At 45.1% G+C, this 23,989-nt stretch overlaps 1 protein-coding gene and 2 pseudogenes across 1 annotated transcript in view; 2 read left to right on the forward strand and 1 right to left on the reverse strand.

Annotated features, from left to right (window-relative positions):
- Nucleotides 1-9,467: 9,467 nt before the first annotated feature.
- On the reverse strand, nucleotides 9,468-10,383 carry LOC126491621 (40S ribosomal protein S2-like; annotated as a pseudogene).
- Nucleotides 10,384-12,160: 1,777 nt separating this feature from the next.
- Nucleotides 12,161-12,754, forward strand: LOC126491628 (selenoprotein K-like; annotated as a pseudogene).
- Nucleotides 12,755-18,048: 5,294 nt separating this feature from the next.
- Nucleotides 18,049-23,989, forward strand: part of Arhgef18 (Rho/Rac guanine nucleotide exchange factor 18) — a 114,023-nt gene continuing 108,082 nt past the window's right edge. The window contains exon 1 of the mRNA XM_050127387.1: nucleotides 18,049-18,223. Coding sequence (XP_049983344.1) covers nucleotides 18,220-18,223 — 4 coding nt within the window. The 5' untranslated portion in view covers nucleotides 18,049-18,219. The remainder of the gene's footprint in view (nucleotides 18,224-23,989) is intronic.

The following is a 23,989-nucleotide window of genomic DNA, read 5'->3' on the forward strand; positions in this document are numbered from 1 at the left end:
GCTATGAACACAGCTGAGCAAATGTCCTTGTGGTATGAGTATGCATCCTTTGGGTATATGTCCAAGATTGATATTGCTGGGTCTTAAGGTATATTGATTCCCAATTTTTTGAGAAACCACCATGAAACATGATTAATTAAAACTCAGAGAGAGAAATTGGGGTTCAACCTGAAGGCCAGAAAAGCAAAGCAGCCAGCCACTGGCTCTTACCTCGACCTCACTCCAAAAATGGTGATTCTATCTCCAGGACTCTCAGAATGAGACTGAGAGCTGTCTCCTCCCATTTTATAATCCTCTCTAGGGCTAGAATTAAAGATGTCCACCACTGGGATTAAAGACATGCACTGTCCAATTGCTATGGTAACTAGTGTGGCTATTGGGATTAAAGGTGTGTGTTACCACTGCCTGGTCTGTAAGACTGACCAATGGGGCTGTTCTACTCTCTGATCTTCAGGCAAGCTTTATTTATTAAAATACAAATGAAATTCCACTACATTACCATACTGATTTCCAAAGTAACTGTATGAGTTCGCACTCCCACCAGCAATGGAGGAGTGTCCCCTTACTCTACATCCTCTCCAGCATAAATTATCGATTTATCTTAGTCATTCTGACTGGTATAAGATGGTATCTCAGAGTTGTTTTGATTTGCATTTCCTTGATAACTAAGGATGTTGAGCAATTTCTTAAAGGTGTTTTGGTCGTTTGAGATTCTACTGTTGGGAATTCTCTGTTTAGATCTGTACCCCATTTTAATTGGATTAATTGGTATTGTTATGTCTAGGTTCTTGAGTTCTTTATGTATTTTGGAGATCAGTCCTCTACCTGATGTGGGGTTGGTAAAGATCTTTTCCCATTCAGTTGGCTGCTGTTTTGTCTTATTTAACTGTGTCCTTTGTCTTACAGAAGCTTCTCAGTTTCAGGAGGTCCCATTTATTTATTATTGTTCCCAGTGTTTGTGCTGCTGGGGTTATATATAGGAAGTGGTCTCCTGTGCCCGTGTGTTCAAGGCTACTTCTCACTTTCTTTTCTATGAGGTTCAATGTGACTGGATTTATACTGAGGTCTCTGATCCATTTGGACTTGAGTTTTATGCATGGTGATAGATATGGATCTATTTGCATTCTTCTACATGTCAACAACCAGTTCTGCCAGCACCATTTGTTGATGATGCTTTCTTTTTTCTATTGTATAACTTTAGCTTCTTAATCAAAAATCAGGCATTCATAGGTGTGTGTTTTTATGTGAATACCAAGCTGTTTTCATTACTCTAGCTAATAGAGCTTGATGTCAGGGATGGTGGCGCTCCAGAAGTTCTTTTATTGTACAGGATTGTTTTGACTATCCTGGGTTTTTTGTTTTCACATATGAAGTTGAGTTTTGTTCTTTAAAGATCTGTGAAGAATTTTGCTGGGGATTGCATTGAACCTGTATATTGCTTTTGGTAAGATTGCCATTTTTATTATGTTGGTCCTACCTATCCAAGAGCATGGGACATCTTTCCATTTTCTGATATCTTCTTCAGTTTCTTTCTTCAAAGATTTGAAGTTCTTGTTGAACAGGTCTTTCACTTTTTTGGTTAGTGTTACCCCCAAGATATTTTTATGTTATTTGTGTCTATTGTGAAGGGTTATGTTTCTCTGATTTCTTTATCAGCCCTTTTATCATTTGTATATAGGAGGGCTACTGATTTTTTTGAGTTGATCTTGTATCCTGTCACATTACTGAGGATTTTTATCAGCTGTAGGAGTTCCCTGGTAGAATTTTTGGGGTCACTTATGCATACTATCATCTCTTCTGCAAATAGTGAAATTTTTACTTCATCCTTCCCAATTTGTATCCCCTCGATCTCTTTTTGTTGTTTTGTTGCTCTAACTAGAACTTCGAGTACTATATTGAATAGATATGGAAAGAGTGGACATTTTTGTTTTGTTCCTGATTTTAATGGAATCACTTTGAGTTTCTCTCCATTCGATTTGATGCCAACTGTCGGCTTACTGTGTATTGCTTTTATTTTTTGTTTGAATTTTTTAAATTGTTTTTATTGAGGTATGAATTTTTGTCCAATCTAATCCCTTCTTCCTCTCTCCTCTTCTTATATATTGCTTTTATTGTGTTGAAATATGTTCCTTGTATCCTTGATCTCTCTAAGACCTTTATCATGAAGGGGTGTTGAATTTTGTCAAAAGTTTTTTCAGCATCTAACAAAATGATCATATGGGGTTTTTTTCTTTCAGTTTATTTATGTGGTGGATTACATCAACAGATTTTCATATGTTGAACCATCCCTGCATCTATGGGATAAAGACAACTTGATCATAGTGGATGATTTTTTTTGATGTGTTCTTGGATTCGGTTTGCCAGTATCTTACTGAGTATTCTTACATCAATGTTCATGAGGGAGACTGGTCTATAATTCTCTTAGTTGTATCTCAGTATAGTTTGGGTATCAGTACAACTGTAGCCTCATAAAAAGTGTTTGGCAATGTTTCTCTGTTTCTTTTATGTGGAACAATTTGAGGAATATAGGTATTAGCTCTTCTTTGACGTTCTGATAAAATTCTGCACTGAAGTCAACTGGCCCTAGGCATTTTTTGGTTGGGAACTTTCAATGACTGCTTCTATTTCCTTAGGGCTGATAGGGCTGATTTAAATTGTTCATCTGGTCTTTATTTAATTTTTGTATGTTGTACTTATCCAGAAAATTGTCTTTTACATTTTTTAATTTTGGGGAGTACAGGCTTTTGTAGTATGACCTAATGAATCTCTGAATTTCTTCAGTGTCTGTTGTTATGTCTCCTTTTTCATTTACGATTTTGTTAATTTGCATGTTCTTTCTCTGCCTTTTGGTTTAGTTTGGATAAGGATTTGTCTATCTTGTTGATTTTCTCAAAAAAAAATCACTTTGCTTCATTGATTCTTTATATTCTTTTATATTTTTTCTTTGTTTCTATTTTATTGATAAAATAGTCCTCAATTTGATTCTTTCCTGTCTTCTACTCCTCCCGGGTAAATCTGTTTCTTTTTGTTCTAGAGCTTTGGGTATGCTGTTAAGTCACTAGTGTGAGATTTCTTGACTTTCTTTATGTAGGCATTTGGTGCTATAAACTTTCCTCTTAACACTGATCATAGTGTTCAATAGGTTTGGGTATGTTGTGCCTTCATTTTCACAGAATTCTAGGAAGTCTTTAATTTCTGTATTTCTTCCTTAACCCAGAGTGATTCAGCTGAGCATTGTTTAGTTTCCATTAGTTTGTAGGCTTTCTGTTATTAGTGTTGTTGTTGAATTCTAACTTTAAGCCAATGTGATCCAATAAGATACAGGGGATTATCCCAATTTTTTTGTATCTGTGGTGGTTTTCTCTGTTACTGAGTATGTGGTCAATTTTAGAGAAGGTTCCATGAGGTGCTGAGAAGATTGTGTTTGGGTAGAATGTTCTACAGATATCTGTTAAGTTCATATGAGTCATGACATCTGTTGGCTGTCTTATTTCTCTCTTAAGTTTCTGTCTGATTGACCTGTCCACTGGGGAGAATAGGGTGTTGAAATCTCCCACTATTAGTGTGTGGTGTTTTATGTACAATTTAAACTTTAATAATGTTTCTTTTACATATGTGGGTGCTCCTGTATTTGGAGCATAAAAGTTCAGGACTGAGACTTCATCTTGATGGACTGTTTCTGTTAAGAGTATAAAGTGTTTTTCTCCATCTCTTTTGATTGATTATAGTTTGAAGTTTATTTTGTTAGATATTTGGATAGCTATACCCACTTGTTTCTTAGGTCCATTTGACTGGAAAATCTTTTCTCATCCCTTTACTCTGAGGTAATGTCTGTCTTTGAGGTTGAGGTGTTTTTTGTGTGCAGTAGGACAGATCCTGTTTTTGTATCCATTCTGTTACCCTGTGTCTTTTTATATGTAAATGGAGTCCATTGATATTAAGAGACATTAATGACCAGTGATTGTTAATTCCTGTTATTTTTCGGTGGTAGTGTGTGTGTGTTTCCCTTCTTTGGAGTTTGTTGGTACAGGTTATCTATTGACTGTGCCGTTAACTTCCTTGGATTGGAGTTTTTCTTCTAGTACTTTCTATAAGGCTGAATTTGTGGATCGGTATTGTTTAAATCTGGCTTTGTCATCAACTATCTTGTTTTCCCTGTCTATGGTGATTGAAAGCTTTGCTGGGTATAATAGTCTGAGTTTGCATCCGTGGTCTCTTAGTGTCTGCAGCACATCTGATCAGGACCTTCTGGCTTTTGTTGTTTCCATTCAGAAGTCAGATGTAATTGTAACTCTGATAGGTCTGCCTTTATATGTTACTTGACTTTTTTCTTTGCAGCTCTTAATATTCTTTCCCTATTCTGTATGTTTAGAGTTTCAATTATTATATGGTGATGGGATTTTTTTTTGGTCCAGTCTATTTGGTGTTCTGTAAGTTTCTTGTACCTTCATAGACATATCTTTCTTTAGGTTGGGAAAGTTTTCTTCTACAATTTTGCTGAATATATTTTGTCTTTGAGCTGGAGTTCTTCTTCATCTACCCCTATTGTTCTTAGTTTTGTTTTTTTCATGGTGTCCCAGATTTCCTGAATGTTTTGTGTTAAGAATCTGCTGTTTAACATTTTCTTTGACCAATGAATCTATTTCCGCTATTGTTATCTTCAACTCCGAGATTCTGTCTTCCATCTCTTGAATTCTGTTGGTTATGTTTGTATCTGTAGTTCCTGTTCATTTACTCAGATTTTCCATTTCCAAAATTCCCTTGGTTTATGTTTCTATTTTACTTTTCAAGTCTTGAACTGGTTGAACTGTTTCTTCACCTGTTTGATTATTTATTCTTGGTTTTCTTGGCTTTGTTTAAGAGATTTATTGATTTCTTCCATTTTTTGTTTGTCTTTTCCTCCATTTCTTTAATGGAATTTTTCATTTTTTCTTTAAGGGTGATAGTTGTTATTAATTATGAAAGATCAACCTGTAATGTAGACTTATCCCACTGGCTCTTATAACTTAAATTAACCCATTTCTATTCATCTACATGTTGTCATGTGACTCATGGCTTTTACTGTTCCTCCTACCTACCTGTTCCTGCTATGTTTGTTGGAAACTTTGCCTTTCTTCTTCCCAGAGCTCTTTCCATCCAGAAGTCTCACCTTTACCTCCTACCTAGCTATTGACCATTTAGCTTTTTATTAAACCAATCACAATGACACATATTCACACAGTGTAAAGAAAGATTATTCTTTATCAATAAAAACTCAGGAGTCAGATATGGGGTAAGAACCTGAATGATTAGAGAAGCAACATAGAAACCACAGTGACCTTCTCTCTCTCCTTTTTCAATCCAAAAAGGCCTAGACCCTCTCTACTACTTCCCCATCCTACTACTTCCTGTGTCTCTCTTTCTGTCCTCAAACCTCCAAAACCTCTATGATTAATTTTGGTCAGCTAGTAGCTAACTCTACTCTCTGATTCAAAGCAAATTTTATTGGCAGTCTCAGGAATATCAGAAAGCAATCAAAATATCACACAACACATACCAGTATTTAAGATAAGACCAATAGGCTCCCCCACAATCCACAGTCACGTTTGTTGTCAGACTGCTTGTCCACAAGTTGTCACTAGCTAGGACTCTCTCTGAAAGGAATCATAGACTGTTTTACTGGTGTAGACAGTTCCATCACAGTACGGCCTGTGGCTGGCCTATTTCTCGGTAGAAGCACCACCTAGAGGAGATAAAGCAGAACCTCTCTGGGAGCAGTTATATTGAAGGGTGTTAGGAATTGGAGTTGTCCTGGAACAAGGTTACCCTCCAGACTAATTGATGTGACCGGATCAGAGAGGCTGAGTGAGGGCTGCACAGACGTGTGTCCACAGGATCAAGAAGGACACCTGGAAGCAGAACAGGAGCTGAACTAGGTCCCCATTTCAAGGTCGTTTTGAGCTGATCAGTTTCAGATGCAAGTTGGATGGGCTCGTCTAGTCCCTTCCTGGCTCAGGACCAAAGCAGCCTTGGTATGGGTGTAATATATCCACTGCTTGACACCTGCAACTTTAAGGGCTGAGGGAGTGGGCAAATTTTGTGCAGTGTCAGCCAGGTCTTTCAAGAACCACTGGAGAGGGCTGGATAGATGGCTCAGCGGTTAAGAGCACTTACTGCTCTTCCGAAGGTCCTGGGTTCAATTCCCAGCAACCACATGGTGGCTCACAGCCATCTGTGATGAGGTCTGGTGCCCTCTTCTGGCCTGCAGGTATGCACACAGACAGAATATTGTATACATAATAAAGTAAATAAATGTTTAAAAAAAAAAAAGAACCACTGGAGACAGGTGTGTCCGTATTCTCAGAGGTCCTTTGAGTCCATTGGGAGCAGTGGAGGTAGGTGGCCAAACATGATCTCAAAAACAGAGTCTCCACATTTACAGGGCACATGATGCATCCTAAACAGAAGGTCTGCCTGGGGAAGTCTGTTTCTTGGCAATGTTGACCAGTACCATGTTAAAAGTTTTTTTTCATCCTCTCGACTGGTCTGATGGTTGAGGGTGGTTCCATGTGTTAAATTCCAAGTTAATTCTCTGGAGATAAAAAGAACTTCTACCTGGCCTGAAAAAGCACACACCATGGCAGCAAATATCAATACCCTCTACTGGAATGAATGTCGGTAAAGACCATTTCTAGATTTCAAGTGTGTAGGACCCCTGTTTTTGTGCCATCATAGGGGCCTCAGGTCCGTGCTTGGGGTAGTCTGAGCATGCTGCAAACAGGCTTTGCTAGCTTGTTGAGTTGTATTGGCAACCTTAGGACCACTGAGTATCTCTGCTACCAAAAGTTCCTGTACGGAAGTTTTTCCACAGCCTTGTTTCGTGAGCTTGTTAGATTAGGCTGAAAGCTGAAGTAACCACCATCACTCCTGGTTTCTAGTAGCCCCTTTGTCAGTTATTAAATATACTAGATATATTAAATATATGAATATATAGGGGGTAATAGCTCCTGGGGACTTCTTGGCTATGTCTTCACATGAGGGCAGCCTGTGACTGCCATTGGTGTCCTCTGAATCACTCAGCCTTGACTCTGTGTGAGCCTGCCAGTGCACCACTGCCACAGCTGGGCTTCTAGCCCCTGTATGGTATAGTCTCTAGGTCTGTCTGTCTATCTGTTTTTGCCCCCCTTGGAATACAAAGTCTCCTTTCTCTATATATTGCTGCTTTGAGTCTTCTGGTGTGAAAGGCTCTTTCCCCTGCTGGAGGCTTCAGCTCCCATCAATAAAAAGTTCCATATCTGAATTGGGGAATGACTCATCCTTTAAGTCAGGCTGTGAGGAGAAAAATCTCTCTTATAATTTCTCTGCAATCTTGGATGGGCTCTCCCACCTCTTCAGACAAGCGTGTGGCTGGATTTAGGGCCTGGAACCATAGCTGTCATCTTGGATGAAGGGAGGACATTTTCCTCAGCCGCACACTTGAAAGGACTCCTCCTGTGAATACAGTTGACCTGACCTGGTGAGCATCCCCATGTAGTTGGTGAGTCTGGCAGAGCAGGCTGGCAGGATGAGGCTGGTGAGCATTGCGCTGGGGTGGATGCCATTGGAGGGATAAGGATCAAGGGGTCTTGCAACTTCCTCAGAGCCACTTGCAATCAGAGCCAGTAGGGCGGTGACCTCATGGGCAAAATTTCCTCCTCTGCGAGAGCTAATGAGAAAGCTTAGTGTCTTGAAGCTTAACAGTCTCTGCAGCCAGTATGGTCCAGGGCTGGGAAGGTTCTGGTAGAGTAGCTATTCTGGAAGCTCTTGGATCAACAGACTCAATGAATCAATACATGGAAATTGATCTGTGTGGCAAGGTGTCCCATACAGAACTCTTGAACTCTGTTAATCAGAGTCAAATCTGGAGTCCCATCTGCTGGCCAGCCAACACCGAAGGAAGGTCAATTAATTTCAAAGTCTTCAATTTAGAGGTCTTGTCTTTATCCTGCAGTCAGCAGCCCCTCTTTTAAAAGTGTTGAGAGTTTGTAGGACTGCGCAGGTCTCACAACAGAACTATGTAGACCCCATGAGGAGCAGAGTTCCTGAACTAGGAGGTGGGAGGATGGAGTAGATGTAGCTAGCCCTGTTGGTGCATAGGCTGGGGTGAGAAGTCTGGCTTCTCCCTCAAGCAGGTTCTCACCTACCCAGCCACCTCTTAGCGACTTAAGAAGTTTTATCTTAGGGACTGTGCTCAGTCTCCTGTTAGGGAAGGTGAGTGCCCATCTAGTTGAAATTACCTCAGTGTACCCACAAATTAGGGCCTAATCTGGTTCTGTAGCCACAGAGCTGTGGGACTATTACAGGCATCCCCACGTTCATTCACCATTCCTTCAGAAGGCACACATTTTAAATTCCTAATTTGTCTGTTCCCACAAAGACAATCTACCTTTTCCTTGGAGACCAGTACCATCTTGGTATCCCATCAAGGCTTCAGATGCAATCTCCTGTGGGGTGACTAAGCCCTCACCCCTGCCTATCCCCAGGGGCCTCACCTGATCCAGACTTCCAGTCCAGTCCTGTATTGTCCTCTCAGAGACTCTGGTCCTGGGCCTCACAGTTCCCTTGGCCACTAGAAGCTCCTGAAAGACTTCGATCCCGGATCCAGTTTGTGTTCTCATTTTATGCTCTAAAACCACAAGGTGGGGCAGAAAAGCAAGCAAGATGTTACTGAAGTGTCCATGGCGGTCAGCAGGCTGTTAGGGGCAATGTTACTGAAGTGTCCATGGTGGTCAGCAGGCTGGTTAGGGGCGATGTTACTAAAGTGTCCACGGCAGTCAGCAGGCTGTTAGGGGCGATGTTACTAAAGCGTCCATGGCGGTCAGCAGGCTGTTGTTAAGGGCGATGACCCACTGCTTCAGCTTTTTCTCCAGATTGTTCTGGTCTAGGTAACAGGTGACGTCGGCCGTGGAGAACAGGCAGTACATGCAGTGCTTTAAGTGAGTCACCAAATAAGTTAACAAGCCAGGAACTAATAATTGATCTTTTCTACCTTATTCTACTTCAGGTTAAGAGTCCACAGTGACAAGATAACAAATCACAACAGAGTCAGGAGAGAGGTACTGTGGAGGCTACCTGAATCAGGATTGACAGCAAGCAGTGAAGTCCACGGAACCAGGAAGAGCTGGAAATGGCGGGTCAGATCAAATGAGCAAACAGGTGGACAGGCAGCCACCAAGTAGGCTGAGTCACCAGGGGGGAGTCCAAGTCCAGATGAAGATCAAGGGACAGTCCAGGTGTCCTCAACCTTGACATACATATCAGGTGTCAGATACAAGTTGGTGTGGGGCTATTTCACCACACTGTTGGGTGTCCATCCCTTTATGGGGTCCAGTTGAAGGAGTTACACCTTTACCTAAATCTGGTGTGTCTGATAAGTTCTTGGGCTGTGTTTCCCTAATATGACTTTATTTTTTTTAAATGTTAACAGACTTAATTCACTTTCATTTTCCTTGTATAAAAACCCTTATGTGGTAGCCACAGCTGTAGCCTGGGTCCTCTGAACAGAGATTCTGGTGTGGTTTTTCACAAGATGGTCAGTGAATTCCTGATAAGGAGACTTGGTGAACACAGTCTCTTTCCAGAGGTCGGGGGTCAGGTAGCTGTAGGTCTTGGAGATGGCATCAAAGGTGGCCTTGGCAAAGTTGCCCAGGGTGGCAGTGCAGCCCCTGGCTGATGTGTAGCAGTCATCGATGCCAGCCATTATCAGTAGCTTCTTGGGCACAGGAGCAGAGACTATGCCAGTGCCTCTGGGGGCAGGGATGAGACGCACCAGCACAGAACCACAGCGACCTGTCACTTTGCAAGGAACAGTGTGGGGCTTGCCAATCTTGTTCCCCCAGTAGCCTCTCCGCACAGGGACAATGGAAAGCTTGGCCAAGATAATGGCCCCACGGATGGCAGTGGCTACCTCCTTGGAGCACTTGACACCGAGACCTACGTGACCATTGTAGTCCCCAATAGCGACGAAAGCCTTGAACCTGGGCCGCTGGCCTGCCCTAGTCTGCTTCTGCACAGGCATGATCTTCAGAACCTTATCCTTTAGGGAAGCTCCCAGGAAAAAGTCAATAATCTCAGATTCCTTAATGGGCAGGGAGAACAGGTAGATCTCCTCTAGGTACTTGATCTTCATGTCCTTAACCAGGCGACCCAGCTTGGTGACGGGAATCCACTCCTTGTCTTCAGCTTTACCTCCGCAAGCCCCGTGGCCTCGCCCTCAGCCACGGCCTCGACCACGGCCTCGACCACGGCCTCGGTCCCTCAGACCCAGGGACCCCTGCTGAATCCTCCACAGAAGCCTCCACGGCCTCCTAATCCTGGGCCCCCGGGTCCTCCGGGCCCTCCCGCTGCACTGGCGTCATCCGCCATTTGGTGTTTTCCAGAAGAAGAAGAAGAAGCCCTAATATGACTTTAATATGAACATGTGGAACCAAAATTTCGATTCACCCGAATAAACATATAGGTCAGCACCCTTGCTGTTCTCAGGAATAAGTCATGTATTGGTTGGTCTGTGCTGGATAGTGCAGTTCCTGGATTTCTTAAAATACAGTCAAGGACTCCTTGTAAAACGGAGTTTCCTGGGGCAAGGCACAGCCTGAAAAACCACAGTTTTATACAACATGAAGTAGCTCAGAATAGGGTTGTGTTAGTCAAAGTTCTCTAAAGGAGCAGAAATGATAGAACAACTGAACACACACACACACACACACACGCGCGCGCGCGCGCACATGTCTTATTAGAGTGACTTACAGGTTGCGGCTTGGGTAGTCCAATAGTGGCTGTGTCCCAATGGGAAGGCCAAGAATCCAGTATTTGTTCAGTCAAGACTGGATGTCCGGTGCTGGAGTCCTGGAGGATTCCTGGGTAGAATCCTTCTGCTGGTCTCCAGTCTAAGCTGGAAGTCAGTTCTAATACCAGGGAAGTAATGTCTGAGCAACAAGGTAGATGAACCTGCCAGTGAAAGTGAAGGAATGCAGACAAAAAGTAAAAACTGTACCAAGTCTTTCTCTGTCCCAAATAACATGAAGACTTACTATTAATTGTATAAGCTCGGCCTTAGCCTAGACTTGTTTCTAACTAGCTCTTACAACTTAACCCAGTTCTGTTCATCTATGTGCTGCCATGTGGCTTGTGACTTTTACATCTTACTCCCTCTGCATCTGGCTGGCAACTCACCTTTATTCTTTCCTGAGCTCTCTGTCTAGAAGTCCTGCCTAACCCCTTCCTACCTAGCTATTGGCCATTCAGCTCTTTACTAAACCAATCAGAAAGCACCTTGGCAAAGACACATCTTTACAGTGTACATAAAGATTATTCTACAACAAAAAGCTCCCTTCTTTTATTTATTTATTTATTTTACGTATCTTACCTCCAGAAGATATAGCTCAAATTTAGGGTGTTTCTTTCTGCCTCAAATAATCCAGTTAAGGAAACTCCCTCACAGGAGTGCCCAGTTGCTTGGGTTTTAGTTAATTCCAAATGTAGTTAAATTTACAATCAAGGTTACTCCTCTTAAGGGCATAGCCTGATCTCATTAAGGATACACACACGCACACACACACACACACACACACACACACACACAGTGTCAAAAATGTAGGTAGGCATAGAGACATATGCCTGTCATTTTAGAGTGAGGCAAGAGGCATGTAAACTAGGAATCTGTCTGAACTACAGATGAGTTCAAGGACAAACTGAGTAACTTAGAAACAGCAATGATTCGCGTGGCAGTGGTGGTGCATGCCTTTAATCCCAGCTCTTAGGAGACAGAGGCAGGTGAATCTCTGTGAGTTTGAAGCCAGCCTGGTCTATAAGAACTAGTTTCAGGACAGCTAGGGCTGTTACACAAAGAAACTTCTAAAAAAGCAATGATGATAACAAAACAATAAAAGTTGAGTGGTACTGAAGTAGTGGCCCTGCAGGTGAAGAGCTTACCTCGCGAGTTCAAGGACCTGAGTTCAATCCCCAAAATCCATGTAAAAATATCTGGACATGGTGGTACACAGTTGTAAGCCCAGTGCTGGGGAGGGAGATAGACAGATCTGGGACCTGCTGGCCAGCAAGGCCAGCCTACTTATTGAATTCCTGACTACAGGAGAGACCTCAGGCAATTTATGCCAAAATAAAGAGGGGCAGCACCGGCACCCGGAGGGAAGATGGTTTACATCTCGAATGGACAAGTGTTGGACAGCCGGAATCAGTCCCCATGGAGGTTGTCTTTTATAACAGATTTCTTCTGGGGAATAGCAGAATTTGTGTGTGTGTGTGTGTGTGTGTGTGTGTTTTTTTTTTTTTTTTTTAAACTCTGCTTCAGCAAGATGTGAAGAAGAGAAGAGGCTATGGAAGCTCGTCCGGCTCCAGATACGATGATGGAAGGGGGCCACCAGGAAACCCTCCACGAAGAAGAATGGGTCGAATCAATCATCTTCAAGGCCCTAGCCCTCCTCCAATGGGTGGTGGATGAGGAAGGTAAACGTCTGCTCTGAGAAGCAGACAACTAGACACACGTGTGTGTAGAAGGAAGCCACGACGAGAAGAGCAGCTCGTGCAGGACAAGATGGTGTGTGTCTAAAACAAGGACTGTTCTGTGTCCTCACAGATGAATGAGGTCATGCTGGGAATTCCCTCTGCAGGATCTGGCCTGACTGATATGCAGTTCTATAAATGTACATGTTTGTCTCATCTTTTTGTATAGTTTACTAAAGTGTTAATATAGTTTTAATAAGTAAATATTTTTAGGTTGCTAAACTTGAAAAAAATAAAGAGGGGCAGCACCAACCGGATGACTGTCACAGTTCCTCTGACCTCCACTACCACACACGCGTGTTTGCACACAAAGACAAGTGTTTAACCACCAGCTTCAATTGTCCCGAATATTTTCATTTTTATTATTACATTTTTATTTAATGTTCATGTGTGGGGGTGTGCATTCCACAGCACACATCCCAGCCTGCCGGAGTCAGTTCTCTCCTTCTACTAGTATGGGATGGGGAATCCAACTGCGGTCACCAGGCTCAGCGGCAGCCACCTTTGTCTGCTTAGCCATATCGCAGGCCCAATAGTCCAGAAGATTAATGATCCGCTCCTGTGAGCCAAGACAAGCCAGAGGAGTTGGTGGGGGTCTGGTGAGTCTGAGAGGCCAGATATGGTTGAGGCTGCATGAGATCCCATGTGTCTCCAGATAGCCATGATTGGCCCTAAGCAAATGCCTCTGAGGTAGCTAGCTCAGAGGTCTGTATCCCCTTTGGGGTAGTCTCACATGGGCTTATTTACTTGAATATTTGTCCCCAGTTGGTGGCACTGTTCGGAGAGGTTCTGGAGGAAGACCGTCCCTGGGGATGGACTTTGAGAGTGTGTAACTCTACCGCACTTACAGTTTGCACGCTGCTTCTCGCTGGTTTATAAAGCTGTGATCTTCAGCTTCCTGCTGCTGTTTCCCTGCCTTTCCCAGCATTCAGCACACCTAGCCCTCTGCCAGAACAAACTCTCCCTTCGGTTGCTCTCACTCGTCCTGTGCGCATGGTATTGCCTCACTCCCTCTAGCCTTTCACTCTTTGCATGTTGCCCTGGGCATGTGTCTAGCTGTGCATGGATCCACATGTATGTGCAGAGCCCAGTGTAAAACATGTGTCCATCCAGGGCTCTCTGCACGTGTGGAGGCTACTATTTGTACATACCTGTTTCCCAGAAGGCCACATTTGGGAACCCACCAGAGTAACGTGCTGGAGAGCACTCAGTTTCAGTTTGGACCCAAGTGGGAGCCCCTTCCTTCTCACCTTTACAGTCACTGGTGGACCCGTCCTGGCAGGACGGAGATAGCCCATATTATTATTACTGTTGTTATTATTATTATTATTATTTTACACCCCACCCCCCCCCCCCGCCAACTGTGTGTGTACACACACATCTGTGGAGGTCAGAGGACAATTTGCAGAAGTTCTCTTTGCAAGATGTGGTGGGTCGTGGAGTTGAAACTGGGACCTGCGGGCTTGACGACAAGCTTCTTTACGTGTTGAGCAGTCCCACCTAGCCCAGGAATATTCTAAAGCAACATTTGTGCCGCTCCCTTTGACTGTTTGACTGTTGAGATAACAAACTTCAAGTTACCGGGACTTCCTCAGGAGTTTCGAGCTGGAAGGAGGTGGACCAGTTGGAGAGGGAGCTTGTCTCTCAGATTTCACACAGCTCTGAGACCACGTTGCAGAAGATACTAGAGCCAAGACCATGAGGGTAGGAGGGAACCACATCTTGATCCAAACTGCTTAGCTGTGCTGATCTTTAAAAAAAAAATAGTTGTCATTTATTTTATGTATCTGTGTGTGTGCCTAGAGGTATGTAGTGGACTATATAAGTGCAGGAGCCCAAAGAGGTCAGAAGAGGGTATCTGACCCCTAGAATTGGTGTTACAAATGGCAGTGAGCTATCATGCCACCATGTGGGTGCTGGGAACTGAACCTGGGTCCTCTGTAAGAACAGTAAGAGTCCTTAACCACTGTGCCATCTCTCCTTATTTCTGCATATCACTTTTTATTAAATATTTATTTTTTAATTATGTGTGTTTGTCTGTGTATGGCTATGTGCATGTGTGTGCAGGTGCTCATGGGCATGTGTGTCTGTGTGTGGATATGTGCATGCGTGTGCAGGTATCCATGGGTATGTGTGTTTGTGTGTGGATATGTGCATGTGTGTGCAGGTGCCCGTGGGTATGTGTGTTTGTGTGTGTGTGGATATGTGCATGTGTGTGCAGGTATCCATGGGCATGTGTGTTTGTGTATGGATATGTGCATGTGTGTGCAGGTATCCATGGGTATGTGTGTTTGTGTGTGGATATGTGCATGTGTGTGCAGGTGCTCATGGGCATGTGTGTTTGTGTGTGGATATGTGCATGTGTGTGCAGGTGCCCGTGGGTATGTGTGTTTGTGTGTGTGTGGATATGTGCATGTGTGTGCAGGTATCCATGGGCATGTGTGTTTGTGTATGGATATGTGCATGTGTGTGCAGGTATCCATGGGTATGTGTGTTTGTGTGTGGATATGTGCATGTGTGTGCAGGTGCTCATGGGCATGTGTGTTTGTGTGTGGATATGTGCATGTGTGTGCAGGTGCCCATGGGTATGTGTGTTTGTGTGTGGATATGTGCATGTGTGTGCAGGTGCCCGTGGGTATGTGTGTTTGTGTGTGTGTGGATATGTGCATGTGTGTGCAGGTATCCATGGGTATGTGTGTTTGTGTGTGGATATGTGCATGTGTGTGCAGGTGCCCGTGGGTATGTGTGTTTGTGTGTGTGTGGATATGTGCATGTGTGTGCAGGTATCCATGGGTATGTGTGTTTGTGTGTGGATATGTGCATGTGTGTGCAGGTGCCCGTGGGTATGTGTGTTTGTGTGTGTGTGGATATGTGCATGTGTGTGCAGGTATCCATGGGTATGTGTGTTTGTGTGTGGATATGTGCATGTGTGTGCAGGTGCCCGTGGGTATGTGTGTTTGTGTGTGTGTGGATATGTGCATGTGTGTGCAGGTATCCATGGGTATGTGTGTTTGTGTGTGGATATGTGCATGTGTGTGCAGGTGCCCGTGAGTATGTGTGTTTGTGTGTGTGTGGATATGTGCATGTGTGTGCAGGTATCCATGGGTATGTGTGTTTGTGTGTGGATATGTGCATGTGTGTGCAGGTGCCCGTGAGTATGTGTGTTTGTGTGTGTGTGGATATGTGCATGTGTGTGCAGGTATCCATGGGTATGTGTGTTTGTGTGTGGATATGTGCATGTGTGTGCAGGTGCCCGTGAGTATGTGTGTTTGTGTGTGTGTGGATATGTGCATGTGTGTGCAGGTATCCATGGGTATGTGTGTTTGTGTGTGGATATGTGCATGTGTGTGCAGGTGCCCGTGAGTATGTGTGTTTGTGTGTGTGTGGATATGTGCATGCATGTGCAAGTATCCATGGGTATGTGTGTTTGTGTGTGGATATGTGCATGTGTGTGCAGGTGCCCGTGGGTATGTGTGTTTGTGTGTGTGTGGATATGTGCATGTGTGTGCAGGTGCCCATGGGTATGTGTGTTTGTGTGTGGATATGTGCATGTGTGTGCAGGTGCCCGTGGGTATGTGTGTTTGTGTGTGTGTGGATATGTGCATGTGTGTGCAGGTATCCATGGGTATGTGTGTTTGTGTGTGGATATGTGCATGTGTGTGCAGGTGCCCGTGAGTATGTGTGTTTGTGTGTGTGTGGATATGTGCATGTGTGTGCAGGTATCCATGGGTATGTGTGTTTGTGTGTGGATATGTGCATGTGTGTGCAGGTGCCCGTGAGTATGTGTGTTTGTGTGTGTGTGGATATGTGCATGTGTGTGCAGGTATCCATGGGTATGTGTGTTTGTGTGTGGATATGTGCATGTGTGTGCAGGTGCCCGTGAGTATGTGTGTTTGTGTGTGTGTGGATATGTGCATGTGTGTGCAGGTATCCATGGGTATGTGTGTTTGTGTGTGGATATGTGCATGTGTGTGCAGGTGCCCGTGAGTATGTGTGTTTGTGTGTGTGTGGATATGTGCATGCATGTGCAAGTATCCATGGGTATGTGTGTTTGTGTGTGGATATGTGCATGCGTGTGCAGGTGCCCGTGGGTATGTGTGTTTGTGTGTGGATATGTGCATGTTTGTGCAGGTATCCATGGGCATGTGTGTTTGTGTGTGGATATGTACATGTGTGTGCAGGTGCCCGTGGGTATGTATGTTTGTCTGTGTATGGATATGTGCATGTGTGTGCAGGTATCCATGGGTATGTGTGTTTGTGTGTGGATATGTACATGTGTGTGCAGGTGCCCGTGAGTATATATGTTTGTCTGTGTATGGATATGTGCATGTGTGGACAGGTGCCCATAGAGGTCCAAAGAGGCTAGGATCCTCTTGTGCTGGAATTACACGCAGTGTGAACCACCCATGTGGGTGTCCTGAAACAAGCTCAGGTCCCTAGAAGAGCAGCGAGCACTCTAACCACTGAGCCATCTCTCCAGCCCCATGCATGCCTCCTGCCTTCTATATAAACCTAAATCTAGTGTCAGGACTCTAAAAATGGACTTGGAGGGCAGTGGTAGGAAGAAGCACTGGGTCTCTTGGTTCCTCTTCCCAAGGCAGCCACATTGAAATAACTTGCTTTTCTATTTTTTTTTTTTTTTTTTTTTTTACTGTGGCTTGTTTACCCCAGTTGGCCTAGAACTCACTCTGAAGATCTGGCTGACCCTCAGGGATCTGCCTGCCTCTGCCTCCCCAGTGCTCATAGTGAAATTTTATACCACCACCCCCAACTCCCAGTTTAATTTTAAAGACAAGGTTTCTCAACTGAGCCTGGAGCTCACTAGTGTAGACTGGTTGGCCCCGGTATCCTCCTGTGTCTGCCAGCTCAGTGCTGGGATTATCACAAGTGCCCTTGGCATACCGGGCTTTTAGTCAGGTGGAGAGGGCATCTGAAATCAGGGCCTCTTGCTTGCAGGGCAAGCATTTAACCCAGTGACCCCAGCCCTGACTGAGTTTTTCTGTACCTGGTTTGTTAGGGGACTCCGAGGGCTCAGGGTCTAACCCTAACAGCTCTGGTGACAGTGCATTAGTTGAAGAACTGGAGTCAGCCATGGTGACGGTGCTTACACTAGAAGAATGGACAGATGCCGAAAGGAATGATATCTGTCAGACATTTACCACCACAGCCTTCGGTTTCACTCGTGTCTCCATAGCTCCACACACCCACATACATTTCTGTCCCCATGTGTCTCTCTGGAGACCTGTGACTTGCATGTCACATGTGTCTCTGTTTGTGTACCCATGTGTGAGGGTGAGGCCCTTGCACCCCGTTCCTCTTCAGCAGTTGGCTCCACAGGAAGCTATTGGGTGGGGGTTCAGTGGGCTGAGCCTCCCCTCTTGCCTCTCTACTTCCCCATGACATCTACAGCAGGTACGAGCCAAGGGTGGACTCCTGAATGTTCACAACCCACCTCTGCCTATTTACTACTGTCCTTGCAAACCCCTGAGGCTGCTGCCCACTGCACAGAGCCGCTGGGGACAAAACAGCGGTTGGTTGAGAAAGAGGAAATTGGGCAAAGTAGAACCACCCTGTGGTTAGCCTGGCCCATGTGCCACTGGCAACCCTGGCTGTCTGACATGGGGGCTGCAAGAGCTGTTAACAACGATAGTCGCCTACTTCAGCAAGAATCGAGACCCAATGGGTGAGTACACATCTTGAGGGGTGGTGGACAGATGGGCACGTTGGGACAAAGCAGTAATGGACCTGAGAGCCCCCAAGGAAGCAAAATTGACTACTACCTGCCAGGTCATGACCGTGAGAGAGAAAGGCAGCCAGCTGTTTGTCCCTTGTGTTTGCTTTGCAGAGATCAGCAGTCCTAAAATGACCCTGGATGGTCCTGGGGGCATCAGTTCGTTGGTGGGGTGCTTGCTTAGCATGGGCAAAGCACTGAGTTTTAGCCCCAGCATTGTATAAAGGAGAAGTGTTGCATGCCTGTCAAATATAACTTGGGAGGCAGAGGCAGAAGGATCAGGAGTTTAAGGTCATCCTCACTTTCAGAGGGAGTTAAAAGGCTGCCTGATCTACAGGAGACCCATGCTGGAGTCTGGAGAAGCCCTTTGTAAGCAAGAGCTGTGTGGAGACAGGGGTCGGGGATGAGGGAGGAAGTTTAGGCAACCCTTCACTAGGTGTTCATGTTTTATCTTGTTCTGGTTTGTTTTGCTTTTGAGCCTGAGTCTCGCCATGTAGTCCAGGTTTGCCTCCAACTCCCAGCCTCCCTACCCATGCCTCCCCAGTTCTGGGATGACAAGCATGCACGCGTACCACCACACCCTACCTTGACCTCCCCACCTTTCAAAGCCTTAGTTCTGGGGGTCCTTCAGCCTCCTCTTATACAGGCTAGGAGAACCCGGCTTGCACAGCAAACTTAAGGCTGACATTTGCTGCAGAGCAGATCTTTCAAGGTCTTCTGCAGGGACTCTCAGCCTTGGGGAGTTACTGGTGGCTTCCTTCAGGGTCCCACATGAGGAACCTCCCACAGCAACTGCCTGAGCTGAAGTAGGGAGGCATGTTGTACCTTATACCCCACCCAGGCCTGCAGCTTCCTCACCCCCTAGTATTGTCTGTTGACTTCAGGCACTCTAGGTGCAGGAGGTGACCCCCAGAGCCATGCAGAAGTGGGTTGAGAGCCGACCACTTCGATGGAGGCAGTCAGTTGGTGGGAGGCAGACGTTGAACGTCACACCACAAGACTGACACTCTAAGAGAGTCGCCCTGGTTCTGCAAAGGAGGGAAAGTGAGAGCTCTGTCGCCTTTGAGCGCCTTTCTTGTGCCTGTAAATTTCTTCATGACTCTTGAAGAGCCTGGGGAGATAGCATGGGGAGCTGGGTTCAGATCTCCTGCACTCACGGGAAATAAATTGAGCATGGTGCTGATGGCCTGATATCACAGGGCTGCAGAGGCAAAGACAGGTCTCTGGGGGCTAAGTTTCAAGTTCAGTGAGAGCTTGTCTCAGAAGTAAGGTGGGGACTGGAAAGATGGTTCAGCAGGTAAAGGTACCTGAGGCTAAACCTGGCGACATGAGTTCTATCCCACAAATTGGGAGGAGATAACTGCAAGTTGTCCTCTGACCTCCACACGTACTCCATGGCATGTAAACGCACACGTACATACAAATTAATAATTGATTTAATTTAAAAATGAGAAGGAAAGCAATTGTGGAAGACAATGTCAACCTCCCACTTCCACATGCATGCACACTTCTGCACACACCACCACATACACGTGCATAAAAATGCACACAGTTAACTGCAAACTCCTCAGTGTATCTGGGCTGGACTATCTCTGCATCCCAGGTCTCCTCAACTCCTAACACAGAGCTAGGAATGTGCTTGCGCTCTCTGGGTCCTGTTGTTAGTGCTGGAGTGTCATTTTGCATAGGTATGCCTTTGAATTCTAGCGCCCCTACTCCCGAGCTTCTGTGTGACTACAGGTCCTAGCACGAACGCTCGTGGTCTCTCTTTGAGCACCTGTGTGAGAGAAAGGTCTTGAGGTCATGCACGTGAAATCTTTGAACTTGGTGCCTGGCACATTGTAGCTCAGAAAACATTATTGACTCCGCCTTTTCCTTTGTTCTGTGTTCTTGTGGTGAAGCCTTGCTTCCTGAGCCGTTACCCCACCCATAAAACATGTGTATGGCACAGACACTTCCTGTGTTGTACCTCAAAAGAAAGCCCAGGGGAGCTGGAGAGATGGCTCAGTGGTTGAGAGCACTTGATACTCTTTACAGAGGACCAAGATTTAGTTGCCAGCACCCTCATGGGGTGGCTCACAACCACCTGTAACTCCAACTCTAGAGAGTCCAGAGCTCACTTTGACTTCTGAGGGCACTACATGCCCAGTGCACATGTAGTGTACATGCCTGTGGGAAAAACACATACATGAAATAAAGAGAAATAAATCCAAGAAAGAAAGAAAGAAAGAAAGAAAGAAAGAAAGAAAGAAAGAAAGAAGGAAGGAAGGAAGGAAGGAAAAAGAAAGACTCACGGTGTACCCATTCCTCAGCTAGTCCTACTGTCCCTGTTTCTCTGAGGTTTTCACCCTTTTTCTATCCACTGTCAGCCTAGGTCTGAAGATTCTACGTAGCACAAAGTATCTTTTAAATTACTGCCTATTGCGATCATTTGCTTTTGTCTTTGTTGTTTTTTATGTGTGAGTTTTTATTTTATTCATTCATTCGTTTCTTTTTAAATTTCTTTTATTATATGTATTTATGTCTATGTGTGTGGAGAGCAGGTGTGATGTGCATATGTGTGCATGTGCGTGGAGAGCAGGTGTGCATGTGTGGTGTGCACAGGCATTATTGTGCGTGGAGAGCAGGTGTGCATGTGTGGTGTGCACAGGCATTATTGTGCGTGGAGAGCGGGTGTGCATGTGTGGTGTGCACAAGCATTATTGTGCGTGGAGAGAGGGTGTGCATGTGTGGTGTGCACAGGCATTATTGTGCGTGGAGAGCAGGTGTGCATGTGTGGTGTGCACACATACATGTGCGTGGAGAGCGGGTGTGCATGTGTGGTGTGCACACATACATGTGTGTGGAGAGCAGAGGACAACCCACAGACATCAGTTTTCTCCTTCCATCACATGGGTCCTGAGACTCAGATTCAGATCGTCAGACTTGACAGCAAGCACCTCTTTCTGCTGAACCAACCCGTTGGCTTAAATTTTTAAGATTTATTTTATTTTTTATTCATGGGGTTGTGAGAGCACATGTGTACAAAGTGCCCTTGGAAGCCAGGAGAGGAAGTTGGAGTCTCTGGAACTGCAGTCCTGGGTGGTGATAAGCTATCTGATGAGGATGCTAGAATCCTCCGGGAGAACAGTGTGTGCACATGAACATACACACAAAACACACACACCACGCAAAACTCATGCGTGGAGGTCAGGAACAGTTTTGGAGATTCGGTTCTTTCCTTCCACTGTGTGGGTTCCAGGGGTCCTCAGGCTTGGGGGCATGAACCGTCTTGCCAGTCCTTGTTTTGTCTTTTTGAAAGAGTTTTCATGCTCCCAGGCTGGCCTCAAACTTCTGATCCTCCTGCCTAAGTCTCCCAATACTGAGAGGACAGCCATGTATCACCATGCTCAGCATGAATTGTCCTATTTTATTGCTGACTATAGCTGTTGATCTCTGACTATGTCTAATTGATAAATGGAACATTATCATAGGTATAAGAAAAAGCTTGTTTGGGGTAGGTATTGCCGTGGTTTCAGGCAGCCACTTAGGACATTAGAACATGGCTGGTGGACTAGAGTGATACCCTGTTGGTAAAGGGAAACAGTTCTCAAGAGCCACCAATAATGCATCAGCATTGAATTATGAAATTAAAATTATATGAATTAAGTAAGAAACTAATCTGAGCATTCCTCTTTTTGGAGTAATTTTATGGAGAGGTCAGATTTGAATTCTCTTCCCCTTATGTCTTCCAGCTCTCCTGACTCTTCCTTGTATGTGTCTAAACCAGCGCCTGACTGAACGCTGTCTTTTGACTCTGTCCCTATGTCTATGTGTGTCCCTAACAAAGTGCTTCACTCTGTACTTACTGAACTGCACAGAAAGCACCACATAGAGAAAGAATGAGAAATACTTTACGGAAATATTGTTAAATTTTAGGTTTTAGAGGGGATTAAGTCCCCTGGATAGTGGTGGCGCACACCTTTAATCCCAGCACTCGGAGGCAGAGGCAGGTGGCTGTCTTAGTTCAAGGCCAGCCTGGTCTACAGAGCGAGTTCTAGGACAGCCAGGGCTACACAGAGAAAGCCCTGTCCGGAGGGGGGGGGGACAAAAAAGGGAAGTGCGAGGAGGTGTTAAGTCACCCACTCTAACTGACTCAGATAACAAACACAGCTGTAAACAGACTTGCCAGCCTGTGTTGCATCCTCGTTTAAGGTGAATGTGTGTCTTACAAAGTTTCTTCCAACCTGTTTGCTGTTGATAAACAAGCCATCACACACGCAATGCGTGGACCACAGTCCCGCCAGCTGCGGAGATACCTTGGGCCCTTCTCTCCCGGCTCCTTTCAATTTCCTTCTTCCTTCCGTAGCCCTCCCTCCTTCCTTTCCTCTTCCAGAGCTTACCTCTCCTCCCTCTACTTCCCTTCCCAGGGAGAGAAGATGGTGGTCACTCACATAGGACACAGAGAAGACCAGGGAGACCTTGGGAACCGTTCAGGCGCTGGAGAGTGAGGGAGGAGTCTAGAAACGTCCCTGGTTTGGACTCGGGATGGGGGACGAGAAAATATTACCAGATTTACAAATACGGTGGTGGGAAATCGTATACCCCACACCGTTATGGTATTTGCTTTCAGTGCCGTGTTCCCTAAGTTTCGTAGACTGTTCATAGTTTTATTATGAGGGTGGAGGCTGTGTGAGACGAGTTTGTCCTAAAGTAGGCTTCTGAGAGTGTCCTGAACTAGGGCTTTGGGGATCTGTCAGAACGAAGGCAAACATGGGGCTTCTACCGCCAGGGGGCAGCACCTGCGTGGCCAAGAGCAAGCTTTCTGGACATGAGTTTGAAAGCAAAGTCTTTCAAAATTACCTATTCTATTTTTGTTGTTGTTGTTGTTGTTCTCATACAAGGAAGTGAAGTGTACTGTAAACTTTTCCAACATATATGATATATTTTACTCTATTCGTATCTCAATGACACTCTCTTCTCTTGTTTGATGCTACCTCCCTCTAAATAGTCCTCACTTCTGCTTCTATATTTATATGCAGACATATGCAAATAACTATTGATTTCCTCCACTCCCTTGCTTTAGACTTCATTCTCTCCCATACTATCACACTCTCTCTCCCTCTCTCTCTGTCTCTGTCATGTAACCCAGGCTGGCCTCAAACTCTGTGTAGCCTCTCTTTGTATTTTCATGGCCTACATACATGTATGCACAAGTATATATTTAACTCTAGACTGAACATGTGAAAGAAAAAGCGCAACATTTCTCTCCCAGAGTCTGCCGCATGTCAACATGGTTATCTTCAGTTTGCCGCCCACTGTTCTATGGATGTTCTAATCTCATTCTTCTCAGCCGAATAAAATTTTTAGTCCAGGTTAGCCTCAAACTTTTGATGATCCTGCCTCCCTGCCCTGAATGCTGAGAGTCCCAGTGTGTACAACCACTTGTGGGTCCTCCATGATGGCCAGATGTGAGTCCACCTATATACACAAGCTGAAACGCAGGACTCACACTTGATCCAGGCATGGCAGTGCACACCTGTCATCCCAGTTGTGAGGAGGTAGAAGCAGGAGACAGGAGGGTCAGTATGTGGCTCCGTTGGTGGTAGGGAACTTGCCTTGCATAAAAGAGTCCCCAGGATCTGTCCATAGCATAGCACATGCCATGGTGGTGCAGTCCTCTTGTCTCGAGAAGGTCAGGAGTTCAAGGTCATCCTCGCTAACACAGTGAATTCCAGG

This window comes from Alexandromys fortis, unplaced genomic scaffold (genome assembly GCF_014885135.2).
Source record: "Alexandromys fortis isolate MF-2015 unplaced genomic scaffold, M_Fortis_MF-2015_v1.1 scaffold_271, whole genome shotgun sequence".
NCBI lineage: Eukaryota > Metazoa > Chordata > Mammalia > Rodentia > Cricetidae > Alexandromys > Alexandromys fortis.